This window comes from Lynx canadensis, chromosome B3 (genome assembly GCF_007474595.2).
Source record: "Lynx canadensis isolate LIC74 chromosome B3, mLynCan4.pri.v2, whole genome shotgun sequence".
In the NCBI taxonomy this organism is placed as follows: domain Eukaryota; kingdom Metazoa; phylum Chordata; class Mammalia; order Carnivora; family Felidae; genus Lynx; species Lynx canadensis.
This window is the reverse complement of record NC_044308.2, coordinates 105305367-105329321: the sequence shown is the minus strand read 5'-3', so window position 1 is coordinate 105329321 and position 23955 is coordinate 105305367. Positions and strand designations below refer to the sequence as shown.

Here is a 23955-nt window from a genome sequence, read left to right as displayed (position 1 = left end):
TGCTCTTAACAACTGTATATACTGCCTATTTATACTGATTTTTCTACATTTTCTCATTCAATCACCCTCATGAGAGTATATGCAGCATACGGGCAGAAAGCAAACCAGTGTAATTAGTACAGAGAAAACCATAACCCCAACAACATCTGCACTGCTTGCATTACCAATGAACTAAGAAAGCGCAAACCCAAAGTATGTACCTAATCTCGTGCATAATCACATCAATTACATTATACCATCTCCATAAAATTCAAATATGTAACTTTATGCTGTTTTTTTCAAGTTTATTTTAAGAGAGAGAGAGCATGTGCATGTGTGTGTGCAGGGGAGAGGCAGAGAGAGAAGGAAAGAAAGAGAATCCCAAGCAGGCTTTGCACTGTCAGTACAGAGCCCGACTCAAGGCTTGAACTCCCAAACCACAGATCGTGACCTGAGCCGAAATCAAGAGTCAGACACTTAATTGACTGAGCCGCCCAGGTGCCCCTGTAACTTCATGTTTATACCTCAAATGACTTAGTTTAAATGTTTCACCTATATAAAATGATGCCCTCATGATCTATGAAATCAGAAGTGACTACAAAGTTTTAAACAGCTGATAGTAGTACAGAGTCCATATATATATATAACATGTATAATTCCATGTTGCTATAATAGATTAGAAACTAACACAGTATGGCTGATGAAACAAACAACAAAAGAACATAAACTATATTTTATTTTAAAGATTAAAAATATCAGTTTATATAATAACCAAAAGCAACATGTGACCATTGGCTATATCTTGAATCAAAAAAAAAAAAAAAAAATCCTATAAAGGTTATTTTGGAACAATAGGGAGATTTGAATATGGACTCTAAATTACATAGTATTAACATATCAGTGTTAAATTTCTTCAGGAGTATGATGATGGCATTTTGATTATGTAAGAAAGTATCTTCTTTTTGAGATATTGCTGATGATCAGAAGTAAAGTGTCATGATACCTGCAACTTTCAAATGATTTTTAAAGAGTATGTAACATATAAAGATAGATAAAACATGTCAAAAAGTTATCAATTGGGAGCTCTTGGGTGGCTCAGTCGGTTAAGTGTCCAACCCTTGATTTCAGCTCAGGTCATGATCTCATGGTTTGTGCGTTTGAGCCCCACATCTGTGCTGTCAGTACAGAGCCTGCTTGGGATTCTCTTTCTCTGCCCCTCCTCAGCTTGCTCTCTTTCTCTCAAAATAAAAAAAAGTTATCAATTGGTAACTACTAGGTAGAAAGTATACAGATTTTCATTGTATCATACTTTCAACTTTTCTATAGATTTAAAAGTTTTTAAAATAAAATGCTGGGGAAAATATTACTATAATACCATAGCAACAACAAAAAATCAATCTCCACCACAAACTATAATCTTATTACAATACCTAATTTACAATTTGTCCACGGTATTTTTTTTAATGTTTATTTATTTACTTATTTTTGAGAGAGAGAGCGTGAGCGAGCAAGTAGGGGAGGGGGACAGAAAGAGGGAGGCAGAGAATCCCAAGCAGGCTTTGTGCTGTCAGTGCAGAGCCCAACACAGGCTCGAAGTCACGAACCATAAGATCACAACCTGAGCTGAAATCAAGAGTCAAGATCCTTAACCGACTGAGCCACACGGGCACTCCCATCTTACTGGTTTTTAAGAGACGTATCAAAAATTCCCTAGGACTCCAAGTCATGAAAGGAAAGTCACTCCTACCGGCAAGTATGTGTTGCTTGTTGAAACATCTCCAGAAACACTTGGGGCAGCAGGCCCTTGCTTTTTTGCTTCTCTATCACCCAGCATGACAGCAATGGTCTCAGCAAGAGCTTCGTTCACAAAATGGCTAATCATGTCTGAATTCACAGGAACCCCAGCATCAACAAAAAGCTGGAGGGCACCATTGCTTGTTCCTTCCACTACAAAAAAAAAAAAAAAAAAAAAAAAGAAAGAATTTCAAAATAAGCATGTAAGAAACATACCTGCAATCCAAATCTTAATTCTTAAACTTTTAGAGATGCACACTGGGTGTTATATATAAGAGATGAATTCTACTTCTGAAACCAATATTACACTGTATGTTAACTAAAATTTAAATTAAAAATAATTACAGATGCAAACATCTGTGTTTAAGGGGGTAGGAGGAAGAATAAAAATGAAAATACAAAATTATTTATTACAAAAGAGAATAAGATGACAACTTACATAATGAACATCCTTCCTAAACAAATCAAAAGAGTGAGGAAAACACCCAGGTGAAAACTTTACTCACATGGCCTCTTCCCTACCACTTCAGAATTTAGTGATGGAAAGGATTTGTAGTCACTTAAATGTTCTCATCTGAAAACAACTCACATTTATTTCCAAGAGTAGGGTAACAGGAAACCCTATGACAGATCTTGGCCAAAATACAAAGACACAATGACTTTGGGGGATTTTAGAGAAACAGTAGCTGCTTTATAAATATGAAAACAAACCTTCCTTCTTTATAGTTTCAGATACATCAGTTACCAGCAGTACAGACTAAACCTACTCAAACTTGTATAGTGGTTTACATGCTTGATATCAGAAGCTATATAGGTAGGTATATTAATATTCCAAATAGGTAATACTTTTCATTTGTAAAAATGTTCATAAAATGCAGTAAAAAACTTCCTTAACAGACTTTACTAGATTTAAAGTGGCTATATTTCTAAAGCTCTGTGTAGAGAACATGTAAACAATGATCTATACAATTTGATGGAGATGTCATCTCTCCAAAGAGAACTTCTTAATTAGTACAACTAAGGCAGCAATATCCAGAATTCCCTAAAAAGTGAGTACAGGTATTTTAGGATCATTTGTTGAGGGATAAGTAACAGCAATTTACTCTATAGTTACCATATTAAAGATTATCAAATTTCCAATTTATATTTGGCAGTATATGTAGATATATCTTTTCAGTTCTCATAATTTATTGTTTTAGCATGACCAGAAATCAGAACATCTCTGTTATAAAAGCCAAAAGCCCTACCCAGACGTAGGCAAAACAAAAACAAACACATATGCTTTTAAATAGAAGACAGTAGGATCTAAAAATCCAGTTTGAAAATTTTAAGATTTTCATCCAGGAAAACAAATTTCCTAGATAACTTTGTTGGTCATTTTTTTCTTCCTTCCAAAAAGTGATGAAAGAAAACCTGGGGTGGTAGCAGTGGAGGAAGCATTCAAATTATACTAAATAGGAAGCATTAGCCAAATGCAACAATCAGTTGTGTGGAGTGAAGTTGGAAAATTCTGTATTAATGTAAACAGAAACAAAGAAAGAGCAGGTCGGGTTAGAAAAATGAGATACATTTGGGATACGTCAAGTTTGAGATGCCAGTGGAGCATCAAGTAGAATATTCATCAACAAACCAAACTGCAAGCTCACAGCCTAGATGTGTGGCTTAGGAGTCATCAACTGACCAAGGGTAACAAATGGCAAAAAGAGACTGAAAAAAAAAAAAACACAGAAAAGAAAGAAGACACAGCACAGAAACTTAGGGAAAATTTTTATTCAAGTAACAGGAAGAAAAAGATGAGGAATAAAGTCCTAGAGAAATTAAAAAGGTGGGAGGAACAAGAACAGAATAGATTCTAAGAAACCAAAACGAGGAGGACATTTTAAGAATTAGAGGTGGTGGAGAGTGCTCATGCTAGAGCCACGTAGGAAGATAAGCATTTGGAAAAAAGGTTATTCTTAACAATCAAATTCTGTGAGAGAGGAGTTTCATTAGGGGAAGGGCAGAAAGCTCTGTAAGGACTAAAGACAAAGTGGCAGTGTGAAAGTAAAAGCTGTAAATATGGACTCAAGTCTAGGATTTAGGCAGTTAAAAGATAGTCTAGTCTATGGAGGAAGAAAAGTAGGTAATTCTGGATGGGAGAGAAGAGGGAAAAAAAGAGGTAATAATACATAGGAATGTTTAAAAAAGAAGAACAACAAAGTTGGAGAATTTACACAATCCAATTTCAAGACTTATTTTTAAATTACAATGGGCACCTGTTGGGATGAGCACTGGGTGTTGTATGGAAACAAATTTGACAAGAAATTTCATATTAATAAAAAATAATAAATTACAATAATGTGTGTTATTGACATAAAAATAGACTTGCATATCAAGGGACAGAATAGAAAGCCTAGAAACAAATTCATACATATTTAGCCAACAGATTTTCAGCAAAAGTGTCAAGGCAATTCATCAGGGAAAGGATAATCTTTTCAACAAATAATGCTAGTAACATTAGACTTCCATATGCTGAAAAAAAAATCTTTGTATATGGTATAAAGTAGGGATCAAAATTAACTCAAAATGTACCATAGAACTAAATGTATAGTCTGAAGCCATACATCTTCTGGAAGAAAAGATAGGAGAGAAAAGCTTACTGATCTTGAGAAAGATTCATAAGTAATACACCAAAAAAACCACAAACTATAAAAGGAAAGTTGATAAATTAAAATTAATCAAAATTAACCTTTTGGTTTTCAAAAGATAATGTTGAGAAAACAAAAAGGCAAGATAAACTAGAACGTATTTGCAAAATATATCCAACAAAGGACTTGTATCCAGAACAAATAAAGAACTTCTACAACTCACTAACAGGAAGAACACAAAACTCAATTTAAAAATGGGCCAAAGATTTAAAAAGACATTTCACCCAAGTGAGTATAGACATGGCAAATAAGCACATGAAACAATGTACATCATCAGTCATTAGGGAAAAGCGCATAAAAATCACAATGAGCTATCTCTACATACTTACAGAATGTCCATAATTAAAAACACTAACAAGACCCAGTGGTGGTGAGGATGTGGAGTGAGTGGAGCGCTGAAACACTGCTGGTTGGGAATGCAAACTAAAACACCCTCTCTAAAGACATTTAGTAGTTTCTTACAAAGTTAAACATCTATTTGCCATATGACCAAGGGAAATTAAAAGATGTATCTAAAAAATATGCTTGGAAATATCCACATCAGAGCTTTATTTATAATAGTCCCAAACTAAAAGACTACAAATTTCCATCAACTGGTAAATTGATTAACAAATTATGTTACAGCCATATAATGTAGTATTACTACATACATAAAATGTGATTGTCAAGCATGATGCTAAATAAGGGCAGACACAAAAGACAACCTACTGTATGTTAACATACATAAAAATCTAGAAAAGGGGCGCCTGGGTGGCGCAGTCGGTTAAGTGTCCGACTTCAGCCAGGTCACGATCTCGCGGTCCGTGAGTTCGAGCCCCGCGTCGGGCTCTGGGCTGATGGCTCAGAGCCTGGAGCCTGTTTCCGATTCTGTGTCTCCCTCTCTCTCTGCCCCTCCCCCGTTCATGCTCTGTCTCTCTCTGTCCCAAAAATAAATAAACGTTGAAAAAAAAAATTTAAAAATCTAGAAAAGGCAAAAATACAGTAATAGAAGGCAGATCAGTGGTTGTTAGGGCCCAGGAGGCATGGAAAGGAGTTAGGAATGGACTATAAAGTGGCAATGAGGGAACTTTTTGGAATGATGTGTTTTTCTACATCATGATTATGTGGCTAATGTACAGTAGTGTTCTTTTATCAGAACTCATCAAACTGCACACTCAGAATTGGTGAATTTTATGGCAAGTAAACTATACCTCAAAAAAGCTGATAGAAAACGAGGCAGAAGATCAGGGGAAGAGGGGGAGGAGGAAAAGGAAGAAGAAGGAAGGGAAGAAGACAGAAGAAAAGGAAGAGGAAGGAGAATACGAAGAAGAGAATGATATAGGTTCCATAAAGAAAGAGGCTTGTTTATCCATTTAGTGAATACCTAAAGTCTTATTAGGTGTCAGTCAGAGGCTAGGCACTAAAGGAGAAACATCGGTAATCCTGAGTAATTAATAGTCTAGTAAGTGAGGCAGATATGTACACCAATCATAATCCAATCTGATAATTCCATAACAAAGATATATACAAAGTGCTATGGGAAATAACAGAGAGATTTGGGGTGGGAGGGATGGAGGGGTGGAACAATAATAATAATAATAATCTGAATGCTGCAGTATGAAATAAGGGGATGAGAGAACCTCCACTACAGAGAACACGGAAGGGATTATTAGAAGGAAGAGCTTATCTTTTGTCAGCTGAAGACTACTTGACCTCTAAGATACATAAATCCACAACTTGAAGGTTTTATCCTTTAATAACAAAAAAATTTAAAAGATTCCATTTCACTTACCTATGTCAGAAGTCAATGGTTCACTTGCCTCACTGACTGAAGCACTGACATTAGCTATGGACTGTTGTTGGATTGGAAAGAGCCCAGAGATAATTCTTGACATTATTTCTTGTTCTACCCTGGGGGATAAAAGTTGAGGATTCCTAAATTTGATTGAAATGTATGAAGTGTTAGAAATACCACCCTTAAAAATAAACTTTACCCATGGACACTAACATTTACATATGAAAGTAGTGATTCTGAAAGTTGAATCTGGAGAGAAGAAATAAATCAAATATGTCTCCTAGCAAAATAAACCACATGAAACAGAATCTCCATGTGGGAGATAGCTTTAAATTTGATTTAATGAACTTTCAGATTACTCTAATGAAAAGTTTAACAGACCTCCTAAAGTCATAATAAAGTTTAGGTCAAGAATTATCTGACATATCCTGTACCTAAAATGTTGGGTTCCCTACTTGGAAAGCACCCATATAAAACCACACAAGATAAGAATTAGAAAAGAAGTCCAGCTGCCCCCTCTTCAAAGAAATAAATATATAGACTGTGATACAGGTCATTTTCCTCTTTAAAAGCTAAGATAATTTATTTCCAAGATCACTTTTAGGAAGTAGAGAAAGAAGAGGAGGAAAAAGAAGGGGAACACAAGGATACTGCTTCTGTACATTTCTTTAGAGCAGCCAAGAGGCTGATATAAACTATTATTAAAGAAGTAATAGATATTCATTGTAGATAAATTAGAATATATGTAAAAGTTAAAAAAATAGATAAGGCTCACACATAATCTCAGATTCAGGGACAAACACAACTAACAATTTGGCATACTGTTTTTCAAATTTTTTCCTATGCACATTTATTTTTGAGGGAAGTCTTGTAATTATTAATATCTTTCAACATCACTAAATATTCTTGATTAATATCTTTCAATTTCATTAAATATTCTTCTAAATTTAATCTTGATAGCTATTACTATTCAGGTGTTTATTCCATAACTTCTTTAAGGTTTCTCACAGGTAAAAACAGGATAAAAATAGAGTTCCTAAGTTTACAGAAGTAACAAGCAGAATAATGCCTTGTTTATAGTAAACACTGTAGGTGCTAAGTAGTGTATGGTCTAGTAGCAGAACCATTATTATATCCTCAGGATAAATTTCTGGCAGTGAATCACTGGATTAAAGAATATGTACAGAGGCACCTGGCTCATTTGGTGGAGCATGTAACTCTTAATCTTGGGGCTGTAAATTGGAGCCCACACTGAGTATAAAGATTATACTTTTTAAAAAATCTTAAAAAAGAAAAAAGAATATGTACATTTTTAAGGCTTTTGTTACTTAACAATAGCCTCTTTTGCCATAATAGAAAGCCAAAACATAAATATTCAAGAAAAGAAACAATACCTTCAACAACTAGTTAAAACCCTCACCTCACATCAAAGAGTTTACAGTAACTGTAGCAAAGGAAAGTTTAATAAACAAAAGAAAACAAGGAAGATTTCCAGCCAAAACTTAATACTTTATATTTCCTACTACGATTCTGTTCACACCAACTGTAAACTCACCACTGAATTAAGCTATTTTCCAATGTTTCTTTTCTCTGAATTACTTTATCCAGAATATCAGTAGTGGGCTGAACAGTAGAAACAACTGGCGGAAAAGGAGGACCATTATATTTTGTAGAAACAACTTTAACACTTCTGTTAAACTCCAGAATTGGTTCAGAGTATTCTGGAATTTCATCGGGTTTTTCCTCTTCCTGGTAATAATAATAATAAAAATAAAACCTATAATATTTCTGTATCTGTTTAACATTTACTGGTGACAAGTACAGACAGGGAACTTAGGTCAGTGAATTAACCAACACTTCTACATTAATCAACCGCATTTCTAATTAGGTGGTATCATATTATTTATGATATATACACATTTGTCATACAGATCAAATTGAAGACCCTTAATTATACAATTATTTTAAAACCAAATGTTCATTTTAAGCAGTTATAAAACAAATTAGATAACATGGTTATTCCTGCATAAAACACTTCAAAATTTCCCTCTAGAAATTTATTAATTTATTATCATAATAAAACTGATGTTTCCAAATATAACTGCTTCTTCTTTCTGAAACTAAAATTTACATTTACATATGTAGGTAGGTTATCTTACACATTATTTGTACCATCACATCATGATCAAAGGACTCACTTCTGAAATTTTTAAAATTTTCATTATGAAAATATCATATATGCTTAAAAGTACACAAAATAGTGCTTGTACACTGTATCTGTTATGTATAAATTACACATATCCCATTTATCTGTTCCCCAGCTTTAACAATTATCAACTCAGCTAAATTGTGTGATCTATACTCTCCATCTTCTTTACCCTTCACATAAAATTTTGAAATAAATCATAGATATCATTTTACCTATAAATAATTTAATATGAGTATCAAAAAAATTAGGACTCTTTAAAAATTCTAACTAGGGGCGCCTAGATGGCTCAGTCGGTTAAGCAACCAACTTAGGCTCAGGTCACGATCTCACAGCTTATGGATTCTATCCCCGTGTTGATATTAAAAAAAATTTTTTTTAAAGAATATTAAGAGACCTGCAACGTATTAAAGTTTTTTGTTCCCTGGTATGTCTTCTCATGTGAACACCACATGAGTGTTTCAAAGACAAGAATCTTATTTATCTTTATATGTCTAAGGCCTAGCAAAGACATTTGACAACTATTTTTTTCAATGTACAAGTGAAAGGAATAGTTTTAGAAATAGCAAATGGTTTGGAGTTCAAAGACAAGTGTTCCTACCTCGGCTTTGCCACTTAGTAGTTGTGGGCTTCATTTCCTGATGGGAGGATATTTATTGAGTTACAATCTTTATTTAGTTATTTTGTTTGTTTATTTTTTAATGTTTATTTATTTTTGAGAAAGAAAGCACTAGTGGGGGAGCGGCAGAGAGAGGGAAACACAGAACCCAAAGCAGCTCCAGGCTCTGAGCTGTCAGCACAGAGCCCAAGGTGGGGCTCCAACCCAACTTTGATCAGCTGTCCAAAGATAAGGCTGGGAAACTAACACAGATCATCCAGCAGAAGGACGTGTAGATACAAGCTCTTCACACTAGAATTCTAGAATTGGCTTAACCAACTGAGCCACCCAGATGCCCCATGATCTCTTAATATTCTAAAACAGGGTTTGATTTAATGATGAACAAAACTGGTCTTAGTTCTGAAAGTTCTGAAAGAACATAAGAACATATGAACAAATGTCTTTAAATTCTATTGACATATTATTATTCAAGCAGGTTCTATGATCTTTTCCCATCCATCATAGTTCACTTCCTCCTATTTTTCCCTTTCTCCTATTTTACCATTTCTATCATTTCTATAACTCTTCCTGTTATACGGGCTCTTCTCTTGGATTTTAGACCCCTCACAACTTTTTCCCTCAATATGAACTAACTGGTGACCTTGCCAATAATCCAGAAATCAAACAGATAAGTGTAACAGAATGAAGAAAGGACAGATTGGAGGGAGGGAAGCCAAAGGAAATGGAATGGAGGAAGAAAACAGGAAGCAGGAGAGATGAGATATAGATGGGAAATAGCTGATAATCATTAAGTTTCCTTGAGGCAGCTAGGTGATCTAGATGAAGAGAACACTGTACTATACAATAATAACCATAATTTTAAAGTAACATATATTTATCTAAAAAGTAAAGGGAAGTTTCTCAAAGCACTGTAACATAATATTGATGGTCAAAATATACTCAAACCATCAGGAACACGGCAAGGATGTGTCCTCTCACCAGTCCTTTTCAACATTGTACTAAGTCCTTGCTAACACAAATAGACAATAAAAGGAAATAAAAGGTATTGGGAAGGAAGAAATAAAACGATCTTTGTTTGCAAAGGAAATGATTGTCTATGCAGACATTCTATTGTCTACATAGACATGTCTATATAGATTAATCTATTTAGAACTAGAAGAAAAAACAACTCCTGGAACTAATTATTGATTATAACAAGTTTGCAGGATACAAGGTCAACATAAAAATATCAATCATTGTCCTATATGCCAACAATGAACAAGTGGAATCTGAAATTAAAAACAAATACCATTTACATAAGCATCCAAAAAAAAAAAAAAAGAAATACTTTAGAATAAATCTAACAAAACATGTACAAGAACTATTTGAGGGAAAGTACAAAATTCTAATGACGGAAATCAAAGAAGAACTAAATCAATAAAGAGATATTATACTATGTTCTTAGATAGGAAGACTCAATATTGTCAGGATGTCAGTTATTCCCAACTTGATCTATATATTCAAAGCAATGCCAATAAAAATCTCAACAACTTATTATGTGGTTATCAACTGACTCCAAAATTTATATGGAGAGGCAATAGAACTAGAATAGCCAACACAATATTGAAGGAGAAGAATAAAGTTGGAGGACTGACACTATTCAACTTTAAGATTTACTATAAATCAATAGTAATCAGGAGAGTGTGGTATTGATGAAAGAACAGTCAAAGAGAAGAATGGAACAGAATAGAGAGCCCAAAAATAGAACCACATAAGTATAGTCAACCGATCTTTGACAAAGGAGCAAAGGCAATACAATGGAGCAAGGATAGTCTTTTCAACAAATAATACTGAACAACTGGACACCTACAGGGAAAAAAAAATGAATATAGACACAGACTTTATACCTTCCACAAAAATTAACTCAAAATGGATCCTAGACTAATTGTAAAACACAAAACTATAAAAGTCCTAGAAGAGAACATAGGAGAAAAATGAGATAACTGCGGGTATAGCAATGACTTTTTAGATATGCCACCAAAGGGATGATCCATGAAAGAAAAAATCAGCTAGACTTCATTCAAATTAAAAACTTCTGCTCTGTGAAAGACAACATCAAGAGAATAAGAAGACAAACTGCAAACTAGGAGAAAATATTTGCCAAAGGACAAATCTGATAAAGAACTCTTATTCAAAATATACAAAGAACTCTTAAAACTCAACAATAAGAAAACAACCCAATTTTGAAAATAGCACTCATCAAAGAAGATATGCAGATGGCAAATAAGCATATGAAAAGGTGCTCCACATCATATGTCATCAGAGAATACAAATTAAAACCACAATGAAATGCCACTACATAAAATCTGGCCAAAATCCAGAATACTGACAGCATCAAATGCTGACAAGGATGTGCAGGTGCTGGTACAGGAAAATGGTACAGCTACTCTGGCAAACAGTTTAGTGGCTTCTTATAAATCTGAACATACTTTTACCATACAATCCAGCAATCATCCTCCCTAATATTTACCCAAAGGAGTTGAAAACTTATGTCCACACAAAAATCTGCACACAGATGTTTACAGCAGCTTTATGCATAACTGCCAAAACTTAGAAGCAACCAAGATGTCCTTTAGTAGGTGAATAGGTAAATAAATGTGATATATACAAACAATGGAATATTATTCAAAACTAAAAAGAAATAAGCTACTAAGTCATGAAAACATGGAGGAAGCTTACATGCATATTACCAAAAGAGGACAATCTAAAAAGGCTACACACCATACGATTCTAAGTATATGATATTCTGGGAAAGGCAAAACTATGGAGACAATAAAAAGATCAGTGGTTGCCAAGGATTGGACATGAGTCAGGAAGGAAGGAACAGGTAGAACACAAAGGATTTTAGGGCAGTGAAAATACTCTGTCTGATACTATAATGACAGATACATTTGTTCAAGCCCATGAATATACATATATCATCAAGAGTAAACTTTAGGGTAAACTATGGACTTTGAGTGATTAAGATGTGTCAATGTAGGTTCATCAATTTTAACAAATGTTCCACTCTAGTGGGGGATGTTAATAGCAGGGGAGTCTATGCATGTGTGGGGGTAGAAGGTATATGGGAAATCTCTGTACTTCCCTCTTATTTTTGCAGTTTTAGTGAACCTAAAACTGCCCTAAAAAATAATAATAATAAAGCCTTTAAAGAAAAGATAATCATGTAAAAGAATGCTGGTAGAAAAATAATTTCTCATGGTTTCTAAGCTTTGTTACCTGTATGATATCAATTACTTCATCAAAGTTCGTTCCTGGAAACTTCACCTCTTCTTCATCTACCTTCATAAATTCTGAATTCTAAGAAAACATTTTTGAAAAGATTTTGTTGTGCTTAATATCTTTTTAATTCATGTATAATTTATCATATTTCTACCCACAACATAAACTTGTCATTTCATGGTCCTATTTTTAAATTTTAATATCCTGTTTAGAATTGATTTCATTAAGTAAATGAAATTCAAGATAGTCCTCAAGCCATCAAGTTTCATCTCAATAGCTATCAAAAATTAAATATAAGTTTCTGTCAATGACTCCACCAAAAATGCAATTTAAGTCAATTGATAAAGTTGATAGGATTGTAATTTCTCTCCTAGAGTTAAACAAAGTGTTTATATGTTAGATATATAAGTACACATATATACACATTCACAAAAAGACAGATACAGAATCAAATAAATTAGATAGTTATTTTACAAATTTAGCCTCTAGGCTTCACTTGATATAATCCAGTCCCCAAAACCATATTAGCTCCTTCCTGAGAGCAGAATGATAAACAGTCCAAAAAATTATTTGTAATCATATGTTTTAATAAACATCTGGTGAAAAAAATCACTGATGAAAAAATTCAATTAGGCATAATTGCCATTTAGGGTCAGTTCTACTTTACTATTTCGGATCATGAAAAATTTTTGGCGGTCTCCCTCTCCTTAAAATTGTATCCTTGATGACATTTGCTTACAATAGATGAAAGCTGGGGGAAATTACAGTATTATTTCACTGTATAGTAAAGTTAGAGCTTCATTATTCAATAGCAAATAAATACTAGGGAGAAATGCCAATTTTTGCATCGTATCAATACTATATTGAAAAAGCAACATCCCAAATCATGAACTCCAAATGTGACTATGAATTCACATTCAGGAACCTATAATTTAATTCCTTGTTTAAATCAAGTTTCTTCTCCAAAGAGATAGAAATCCTCTATTCATATATGAGAGTCTTACAACTTAAGTTACACATAAAAAGTTACACTAAGGATTATCACTTTCACAGTGTTTATAAACACAAGGATCTTAAAACCAACTTCCTTTTTCAAGTTCATCAGCAATTCCAGATTAATTTTGAATCCTTTCCTTAAAACCGAAATTATTATAATAGATTATAATTATAATGGGAGACTTTTCATGGAATAATATTAAACTCCATAGTCAGATATTACTCAAAACTATAAGATAAATTTCTGAATACCTGTACCCAGGTTTTCAGAGGAGGACATGCTTCTTTGGGACTAGTCCAAGATGAGTCGACATCAGCACTACCATTCGAAATGCTATCAATATCCACATTGGGTAACACCTTAAACGGAACATAACATCCAGTTTATCATTTTGACTCAAATATTTGTCAATCTATACATTAATAACATATACTTTTTATTGTGAAGTCAATGCATGACAAATTTTTTGAGTTATGAAAGCATATTTTACAAAATTTAGAAAATAAAGGGGAACACACAAAATCCTACTATCTTTACTTTTTTAATGTTTATTTTTGAAAGAGAGAGAGAGCAAGCAGGAAAGGGGCAGAGAGAGAGGGAAACAGAGAATCCCAAGCAGGCTCCATGCTGTCAGCGCAGAGCTTGACATGGGGCTTGGACTCATGAACTGTAAGATTACGACCTGAGCTGAAATCAAGAGTCAGATGTTTAACCGACTGAGCCACCCAGGCACCTTCAAAATCCTAACACCTTAAATTATTTTCACTCCTCCTTCTATCTTTTTACTATGTACTCATGTATGGCTAAAATCTAACACAGTTTCATTTCTTTCTTTTTTTTTTTTAATGTTTGTTTATTTTTGAGAGAGAGGGAAAGAGCACAAGCAGGGGAGGGGCAGAGAGAAAGGGGGACAGAGGATCTGAAGCCGGCTCTGTGCTGACAGCAGAGAGCCCAATGCAGAGCTCAAATTCATGAACTGTGAAATAATGACCTGAGCCAAAAGTTGGACGCTTAACCAACTGAGCCATCCAGGTGTCCCCAAAATAATTACATTTCTGATTTCTCATTGTAATTAAAATCATAAGCACCTTTCTTGATTCCGTAGAATCTTCATAATTATATATTTTTTAAGTTCATTTATTTATTTTTGAGAGAGAAAGGGACTGCAAGCACAAGTTGGGGTGGGACTGAGAGAGAGGGAGAGAGACAATCCCAAGCAGGCTCTGCACCGTTAGTGCAGAGCCCATTGTGGGGCTCAAAACCACAAACTGTGAGATGATGACCCGAGCTAAAATCAAGAGTTGGACACTTAACTGACAGAGCCACCCAGCTCATAATTATATTTTAAATAACTGTGTATTTCAACAAATATACATGCCTTAATTATTTAACCACTTTTCTGTTGGCAAACATTTAAGATATTACTAGTATTTCCACTATTATACATATCACCATAAAAAACTTCTTCATACATACAGGGTTTTTTTACCCCTAAACTTTGAATTATTTCATTATGCTAGATAGACAGAGACTAGATTAAATTCCGAAGTCACTGACCATAAATATTTAAAAGTCTTGGTAATTAATGCCAAAATGCAACCCAAACAAGTTCTATTTAATGTCATCAAAAACAGGGGTGCCTGGGTGGCTCAGTTGGTTAAGCATCCGAGTTGGCTCAGGTCTTGGCTCAAGTCATGATCTCATGGTTTGTGAGTTTGAGCCCTGCCTGGGGCTCTCTGCTGACAGCTTGAAGCCTGGAGCCTGCTTAAGATTCTGTGTCTCCCTCTCTCTCTGTGTCTCCCCTACACACATTCTGTGTCTCTTTCTCTCAAAAATAAACATTAAAAAATTAATGTCATCAAAAACATAATTATGTTTTACCGCTTTGTCCAAATTAAATAATATAATTGTTTAAGTAATAAGTTTTTAAATGGAAGTATATCATTGTTATTTTAATTTGCATTATCTTGGTGACCAGAAAGATTGAAATTACTCATTTTCTTGGTTATAAACTGTATTTCCTTTTCTGTATTTATATTCTTTGAATATTTCCAGATTTGCAACTGCTTTCTTATTAATTTATGCAAGTTTTCAGATTTAAAAACTGATCCTTTCTAGCATATTCCTTTCATCTATTCTCACTGTAGTTTTCCTTTTTGTATCGGAATTTTTTACATTAACTTCAGTTTTAGATTTTATAGATTCAAATCTATTCTTTTATCATATGTAGGTTTTCTTTTCTCATATCCAGACTTAACTTTAGCCTTGATAAAAATTCCATGCAATTATCTTCTAATTTTGTTGTTTTTATGTTTTACAGTTATACTTTCACCTATTGCCTATTTAGAATTCATGTGCCATACAGTAAGAGGTTAGAGTCTTAAACTGATCTATTTTCCACACTGTTAACTAATTATAAAATATAATATTCCGCTTACAAGAATCCTATTGCCCACTGATACATGAAGTATCTACCACATACTAGGCTCTTTTTTTAAATTTTTTTTATTTTTTTAAGTTTATTTATTTATTTATTTGACGCAGGGCTAGATCCCACGAACTATGAGATCATGACCTGAGCCAAGATCAAGAGTTGGATACACATATGCTAACAAACTTGGATGTAAATTTAAAAAATAAATTAAATAAAAATTAAAAAAAAAAAAAGAGGACACATAACTGACTGAGCCACCCAGAGCCTCTCTTTTTTAAAATTTTTTTTTTCCTTCAACGTTTTTATTTATTTTTGGGACAGAGAGAGACAGAGCGTGAACGGGGGAGGGGCAGAGAGAGAGGGAGACACAGAATCTGAAACAGGCTCCAGGCTCTGAGCCATCAGCCCAGAGCCTGACGCGGGGCTCGAACTCACGGACCGCGAGATCGTGACCTGGCTGAAGTCGGACGCTTAACCGACTGCGCCACCCAGGCGCCCCGAGCCTCTCTTTTTTAAATAACCAAAGCTATTATCTGAAATACTTCGTTATACAGGTTCAAATATCAAAATGATCCTTAAATCTTAAGTCATTAAATAGTATCAAGTCATTACATAATCATTAAGTAATATCAAATAAAATATCGAATCATTAAATAATATCAAACATCAAAATGACCCTTAAGTTCAAACTAAAAAAAAACAGACAAAAAAATAAAACTCATGCCTTGTGATGGGGCTTTTTTAAATTACAATTTGACTTAAATTATACATTAACTTAGGAAGAATGGAAACTTGAATAATTAATCTTAACATATAAGTTCCCTTTCTATTCATTCAAATCTTGTATATATTTAAAGTCATACTCATTCTTTTAAAATTAATTATAATACACTCTTGAACTGTTCCCTTTGGAATATCATCATGTCACCTGGATATGAATCACTAGTTTAGAACAAGTAGCTTAAATCATGTAGAACGAGGATCGAGATATCATGTTAATATCATAGTTTTAAAGAACAAAAGGCCCATGATGAAAGCAAATTTTTCACAAAGCAATGTAACAGATTTTAAGTGCTAAATTTTCTTCCCTTAAAATTGTCTATTCGTGCACCCTGGCATACCTGTACAGTAAGCTGAGGAGGATCCTTTTTTTCTGACTTCATTTCTATAACTGCAATGTTAGGTTTCTTTACTCCAGTTTCCGTTTTTCGAGATGATGGAGGAATAGAAGTAGTCACTGTTACAGGGTGTGGCTTGTTTACAATTACTCCAGTGGGTGGCATGGAATCACTATTACTTTGGGTTTGTCCTAAAGAGTTTGGGGAAGAGATGTGTTGACCATTTCAGAAATAAAGGGTAAAATCAAATACGTAACCTGGATGTTTATGGCTGAATTCTCATCTAAAAACCGAGTGCTAACTGCAGTCATCTCTCCTTCTATTATCATCACCGTCAACATACTCACCATGGCTTCCCTTCAGCAGTGACTCACATTTACCAGGCACCCATATGTGCCAGACACTTCACATACACTATCTGGCCCTCAAAATAAGCCTAGGAGGTGTTCATGTTATCCACATTTCACAGTTGAAGAAATAGGTTTAGAAACAACAGAATTGGTCAAAGTCCATGCCTGTTTATAAGTGACAGAGCTACGAGTAATATGTAGTGCATTACATCGGATTACTTTTATTCTCAAATCTTCATAGAGCAACCATGGACAGAAATAAAACCAACAATAAAATACTAGTGATTGACTACCAATAAATAGCACATATACCCACTATTTAGTAGTTATCACAGCTGTCAGAAACTTAGCTTTCACTTCAAAAGTTCTACTTATTTCCTACATTTCAAAGTAAAGAGGGACAATACAGTACATTCTTTAGAAGCATAGACTCTTTATAAAGCCAGACTGACTGGGTTTGAATCCCAGCTCCACTCAAGTTATGTGGCCTTTGACAAATTACTTAATTTCTCTGTGCCTTGGTTCCTTCATCTATAAAACTGGTATATTACCATGGGTTTTACAGGGTAGATTAAATAAATTGGTATATATAAAGTGCTTACGTCTATAGCTGGCACACACCAAGGATTAGCTACTACATTAACAGAAGGCATGTTTGAACAGACACAGCTACCAAGGTGACATGTCACTAACCCATAATATCATAAATGAAAAATTCCCTCCTATGTTGGAAAATGTCCATATTTAAATCATTCAACAAAATTAAGAAAGAATAGCAAGGACACCAAAAGAAAAAAAACTGCTAACTATATTTTAAGAGTTAGTGTGGGAGCAAAAATGATTTGTTAAATTTTTACAGTCATGAGTCTGAGAGACCTCAGATAGGTAAATAACCAACTATTGGCCTAGGAGACACAACCACACAATTTTTACTTACCACAGCCTAGTTCAAAAGTACATAAAACTTACTTTAAAGTACTTCACCTAACACATGACACTGAACTACTTAGAATGTTTGAATTCTTTAATTATTATGAATATCTAGAACATATCTAAACATTTTATTGCTTTGTTTCATCTATAGCAATGTACTATAAAATAGCAAAGGAATGTTTCCTGTGAATGAAACTTTGGTGAGAGCCCATTATTTCAGAGACTGCTATTATACAAAATAAGACACATTCTGAGGCCCTACCCACAGATACAACACATAGATGAAAAGGTAAGGGACTATCACGTCATTTTGAAAGTTCTGCCACTGTTGATAAGAATTTAAAATTTACCCTGTGTATTTTGTTGGGACTTACCTAAAAGAATAGCCATTGGAATTAGGTGACCTTCCAGTGTACCTGAAAGAGTAGGCATTTCTCTGCTTGGGCTGAACAAGTAATGCTGATCACCAGGAGGCAGCATCATAGGAATGGAGTGTTGCGATTTAGAATCCATTTTCACAGGTTTCATTGCATAAAAGTCAGTTTGTGTTCTTATTGACTTTACTTTAGTGCCTATAATAATTATCAATGGCAGATACTTTAAAATATTGTTTGAACATCTACTATCCAGCCAGCTAGAAATACAGATCTTTACAGAAAGATCTCCTTCTATATAATAAAGTTACAAGGCTCCCAAATAGAAGTAACATATAAACCAGGGGTTGGCGAAACCTTTTTCTTAAATGGCCAGACAGTAAACATTTTAGTCTCATGAGCCATGCAGTCTCAGCTACATGTCAATTCTGCTACTACAGCATGAAAGCAGTCATAGGCAATGCACAAATAAATGTGTGGCTATTTCCAATACTATTTATAAGAACAGGCAGCTGGGGATGCCTGGGTGGCTCAGTTGGTTAAGCGTCTGACTTTGGCTCACATCATGATCTCATGGTTCATGAGTTTTGAGTCCGTGTTGGGCTCTGTGCTGACAGCCTAGAGCCTGGAGCCTGCTTCAGATTCTGTGTCTCTCTCTCTGCCCTTCCCCAGCTCGTGCTCTGTCTCTCTCTCTCAAAAATAAATAAACTTAAAAAAAAAACAAAAAAAAGAACAGGTAGCTGACTCGCAGGCCACGGTTTCTGAACCAATGAATATATGTAATAACTTCTTCAACTATTATGACAAGACAGATTCAATGACTAGGAAAAAAATGTTGAGTAAAAGATTCAGAATATTCAGACTGTATTATTTATTTAACCCATTACATATTTTCCCTTATGGGTACAAAAAAGTTAATGATCATATTTGGAATTGGATTTTTTTTCATCCTCTCATTACATCTTTACTCATGACATAATTCTGAATAACCAGCCTTTAACCTTTGAAATTATGTACAGATAATCAAATTATATACCTATTAAAATCTTATAGGAGTCAATATCATTATACACTTTTTCTATTCCTATGTATGAAAATCTATAGACATTAAATCCTGAGTTCTTTTTTTTAAGTTTTTTTGTTGTTGTTGTTGTTGTTTTTAGTAATCCCTACACTCATCCTGAGGCTTGAACTCACGACCCTGAAATCATGAGTCCCACGCTGTTCCAACTGAGCCAGCCAGGCACCCCTGAATCCTGAATTCTTAAAAAATTAGAAATTTGTCTGATTTCTACAGAACCTGAGGAAAGTGAAGAAAAGTAAAAGTATAAAGGAAAATAAACTATTTTCTAAATAAACTCCTGACATTACTACCTTTTTTCTTTTAATATGGGAGTAATTTTATGAATCTGGACTGTTAAACATAGATTTATGATCCTAGGAAGAAACATTTTAGTACCACATCTATATTTTTTTCATTCTGTTGTCTAGTATTCATTTATTCAATTAAATGAATATTTTTCTTGAATGTTCATTTAAAATTTTTTCAGCATTTTATATGTTAGGCATTGCCCCAGACACAGGAAATAGAGTAATGAATAAACCAAACGTACTCACTGAGTTTACAGTCTAGTAAGGAAAACAATCGATAAGCAAATAAAAATATAAAATCAGACATTTTCCTAAAGAAGGCATACAGGTGGCCAATAAACACATGAAAAGATGCTAATATCATCAGGGAAATGCAAATCAAAACTAGAACAAGATTATCACCTTACACCTGTGAGATAGCTAAAATAAAAACACAAGAAGTAACAAGTAAATGTGGAGAAAAAGGACCCCTCACACACTGTTGGTGGGAATGTAAACTGGTACAGCCACTGTGGAAAACAGTATGCAGTTTTCTCAGAGATTTAAAAAATAGAAACACCATATGATCCAATAATTCCACTACTGTATATTTATCCAAAGAAAACAAAAACACTAATTCAAAAAGACAAATGCACTCCTGTATTTACTGCACCATTATTTACAATAGCCAAGATACAGAAGCAACTCAAGTGTCCGTTGATAAACAAGTGGGTAAAAAAGATGTGGGGTGTATGTGGGTGTGTGTGTGTGTGTGTGTGTGTGTGTGTGTGTATGTGTGTGTATATATATATATAGCGGAATATTATGCAGCCATAAAAAGGATGAGTTTGTGCTATTTGAGAAAACACGGATGGACCTAGAGGTTATTGTTTTAAGTGAAATATCTCAGAATGAGAAAGACAAATACCATATGATTTCACTCATAAGCAGAATCTAAAAACAAACACATAAACAAAAAGCAGAATCAGACACATAATAACACAGAGAATACACTGATAGTTTCCAGAGAGGAGGTGGATAGAGGGTTGGACAAAATGAGTGAAGGAGAATGGGAAATACAGTCTTCCAGTAATGGAACAAATAACTCAGGGGAATAAAAGGCAGAACGTAAGGAATATAGTCAATGGTACTATAACTGAGATGTAACAGGACAGATGGTAGCTACACTTGTGAACATAGCATAATGTATACACTTGTCAAATCACCATGTTGTACACCTAAAACTAACGTAACATTGTGTGTTAGCTACACTCGGAGGAGGAGGAGGAGGAGGAGGAGAAGAAGAAGAGGAGGAGCAGCAGCAGCATATAAAAAGCAAAAGGAAAAAGGGGCTCCTGGATGGCTCAGTCGGTTGAGCATCCGACTTCATCTCAGGTCATGATCTCATGGTTCGTGAGTTCGAGCCCCGCATCGGGCTCTGTGCTGACAGCTCGGAGCCTGGAGCCTGCTTCAGATTCTGTGTCTCCCTCTCTCTCTGCCTCTCCCCCACTTGCACTCTGTCTCTTTCTGTTTCTCAAAAATAAATAAACGTTTAAAAAAATGTAAAGAAAAGATTTAAAAAAGAAAAAGAAAAAAATATACATAACATCAGATTGTGAAAAGTGCAATTATGAAGAACAATAAGGCAGGGCAAGGGTACATAGAGGTACAGGAGATCGATTTTGGATAGGATGGTCAGGGTAGACCTCTCTGAAGAGCTAACATCTCAGAGGGGAGATCCAAAGAACTACAGGAGTAAGCCATGCACATTTCTGAGGGATAAGCTGTCCAGGTAGAGAAAATAACAGACAGCAAGACCCACAGATAAGCATGTTTCTACAGGTTCAGTCACTTCTACCATTAAAAGGGTAACTTAATAAAATTATTTTTGGAATTTTAAGTATTTTAAGACTTCAAGTTATTTTTTGCAATGGCTTTCAAAAGCCCAAATATAAGTTAATAGCAAAGTCCCAATAAAGAAGAGGAAATCGGGTAAATATCATCCATAAGCTATATGCTTTACTAAATAACACCAGTAGGATTTCTAGATAAACTGACACCCTATATATGATCACCTAATCTTTAGAAATGAAAGGAACAGAAAACTAAAGCAAAGCCACAGCTCTAACTTCCAGAAAGGGTAAGAAACAAAACTGAGCTGGTATCCACTAGTTATCATACTGCATATTGTTGAAGTGGCTTACTGGCTGCTAAAGTACAAGCTGAGGCACTTCAAAATGTAACCAAAGTCAACAGACTCAACGTTTAATGAAGAGTTATGTTTAAATACACTAGTGAAATGGCAGATGTGAGTCAAAACATACAGTAGTAAGTGAATTTTTTTTAAGTTTATTTATTGTGAGACAGAAAGAGAGTGAGTGTATGAAAAGAGGCGGCAAAAGAGAGAAAGAGAGAGAGAGAGAGAGAGAGAGAGAGAGAATCCCAAGCAGTCTCCGCTCCGTCAGTGCAGCACAGAGCCCAACATGGGATGTGATCCCACAAACCACGAGATCATGACCTCAGTGGAAATCAAGAGTCAGATGCTTAACTGACTGAGCCATCGAGGCACCTTTGAAGTTCTTTTTGGTGGTATACAAAAGTACTAAAACCTTTTTTTTCACCTTTACTACCTAAAGTTCTTTGAGAATAAAGAAAACTGCAAAAATGCCCATAAGCACTTTTATGATAATAGACAGCTGCTATTCTTCTTTCAGAAAGAACAGGATAGAACAATGTCTTCAAGGAAACGTCTACTTTCCCTAGATTATAATTTAAATTGTTCAAGACATCATCTCATAAATGCAAATTTTATCATGCTTTATATGAAGCTACCACTTAATCCTGTCTTGTCCCACTTACTCCTATCTTGTGACTTGAATCTGATCTACATTTTTTCCCATTTATTTGTATTTTATGCCTTGAACTGGTCTATTTCTTCTTACTCTCTTAGAAGGAATTGTTTTCCATCCCTAAGCATTATATAATTTGAACTGTATTTAGGAATGATAAAAAAAGAAAAAACTAACTTTACGTATTAAACTGATAAAATAAAAAATGAAGTTTACCACAAAAAAATGAGGTTCCTTACCTTTAACTTGTTCTATTACTTTTGGTCTCTGGGGTTTGGACTTAGGAGATGGAGAATTAAATCGGAGATACGGTCCTTTTTTAAGAGTGCTGCGATGGCCCTGATAAATTGGTTTTCCATAAATTTGTAACATATAATCCTCATCTTGTATCACTGTGGTTGCTTTTAAAAATCCCTAAGTACACAAAGTTATTCGACTCACCAAAAAAATGGTTATCAAACACATCTCATTTTTCTAAAGCTTTCTTTTGTCACTTTCGTATTATAATAAGAATGACCAGGTCAGAAAAGTCCTCTACTTTAAATGGCTCTTAAATTCTGGGTATAGTTTTCACACTACAGCTTTAACATTTTAGGGTTTTTGAAGGCATAAAAATTAAGTATAAAAACCATCCACTCAAAAATCATAAAGGTTCTTATACTACTAAGCATATTTTCAGCACCAAAAAGTAAGGTTTAAATACATTTTATATAAGTATAAATATATACATTCAATCACAATAAGATAACATAAATCATGTCTTTAAGTGATTTTCTACATTCCTAATCCTGTCTTCAATCATAATCTAAATGCCACAATAAGGTAGCATTTACTAAATTAGATCTACTAAGTGCTAAGCATTGAATTAGATGCCTTATTAATGTGCCCAACAATCCATGTTTGGCATTAAGAAAGTTACAGCCTAATTACAGCAGCCAAAAACGTTCTCTCTGTAGCACTGAATATCATACCTCACAACCACTAGGCACTAGACATATTTGTTAAACTGAAAAATAAACAAAAAATATGTATATTCATATAAATACATACAAAGATGAAACCTAATTCTTAGTACCACAAACTAGAGAATCTAACGTTTGGACCAGATGATCTCTAGATATACCTGCTATAACTAAAATACTATGATTCTAAGTGTGAGATCTAAGAAGGAGGAAACTATGTATTTTGTGCACTGCTTTTCCACATTATGAATATCCAAAATCTAAATAT

At 34.3% G+C, this 23955-nt stretch overlaps 1 protein-coding gene across 7 annotated transcripts in view; it reads right to left on the bottom strand.

The window, feature by feature from the left end:
- Nucleotides 1–23955, bottom strand: part of KIAA0586 (KIAA0586 ortholog) — a 118128-nt gene that overhangs the window by 59493 nt on the left and 34680 nt on the right. For all 7 annotated transcript variants that reach the window (XM_030319211.2, XM_030319213.1, XM_030319212.1 and 4 more), the window contains 8 exons: nucleotides 22965–23139; nucleotides 18527–18724; nucleotides 16873–17060; nucleotides 13569–13676; nucleotides 12318–12398; nucleotides 7790–7983; nucleotides 6232–6350; nucleotides 1727–1926 (listed from right to left, as the gene is read on the bottom strand). In XM_030319211.2, coding sequence (XP_030175071.1) covers nucleotides 1727–1926; nucleotides 6232–6350; nucleotides 7790–7983; nucleotides 12318–12398; nucleotides 13569–13676; nucleotides 16873–17060; nucleotides 18527–18724; nucleotides 22965–23139 — 1263 coding nt within the window. The remainder of the gene's footprint in view (nucleotides 1–1726; nucleotides 1927–6231; nucleotides 6351–7789; nucleotides 7984–12317; nucleotides 12399–13568; nucleotides 13677–16872; nucleotides 17061–18526; nucleotides 18725–22964; nucleotides 23140–23955) is intronic.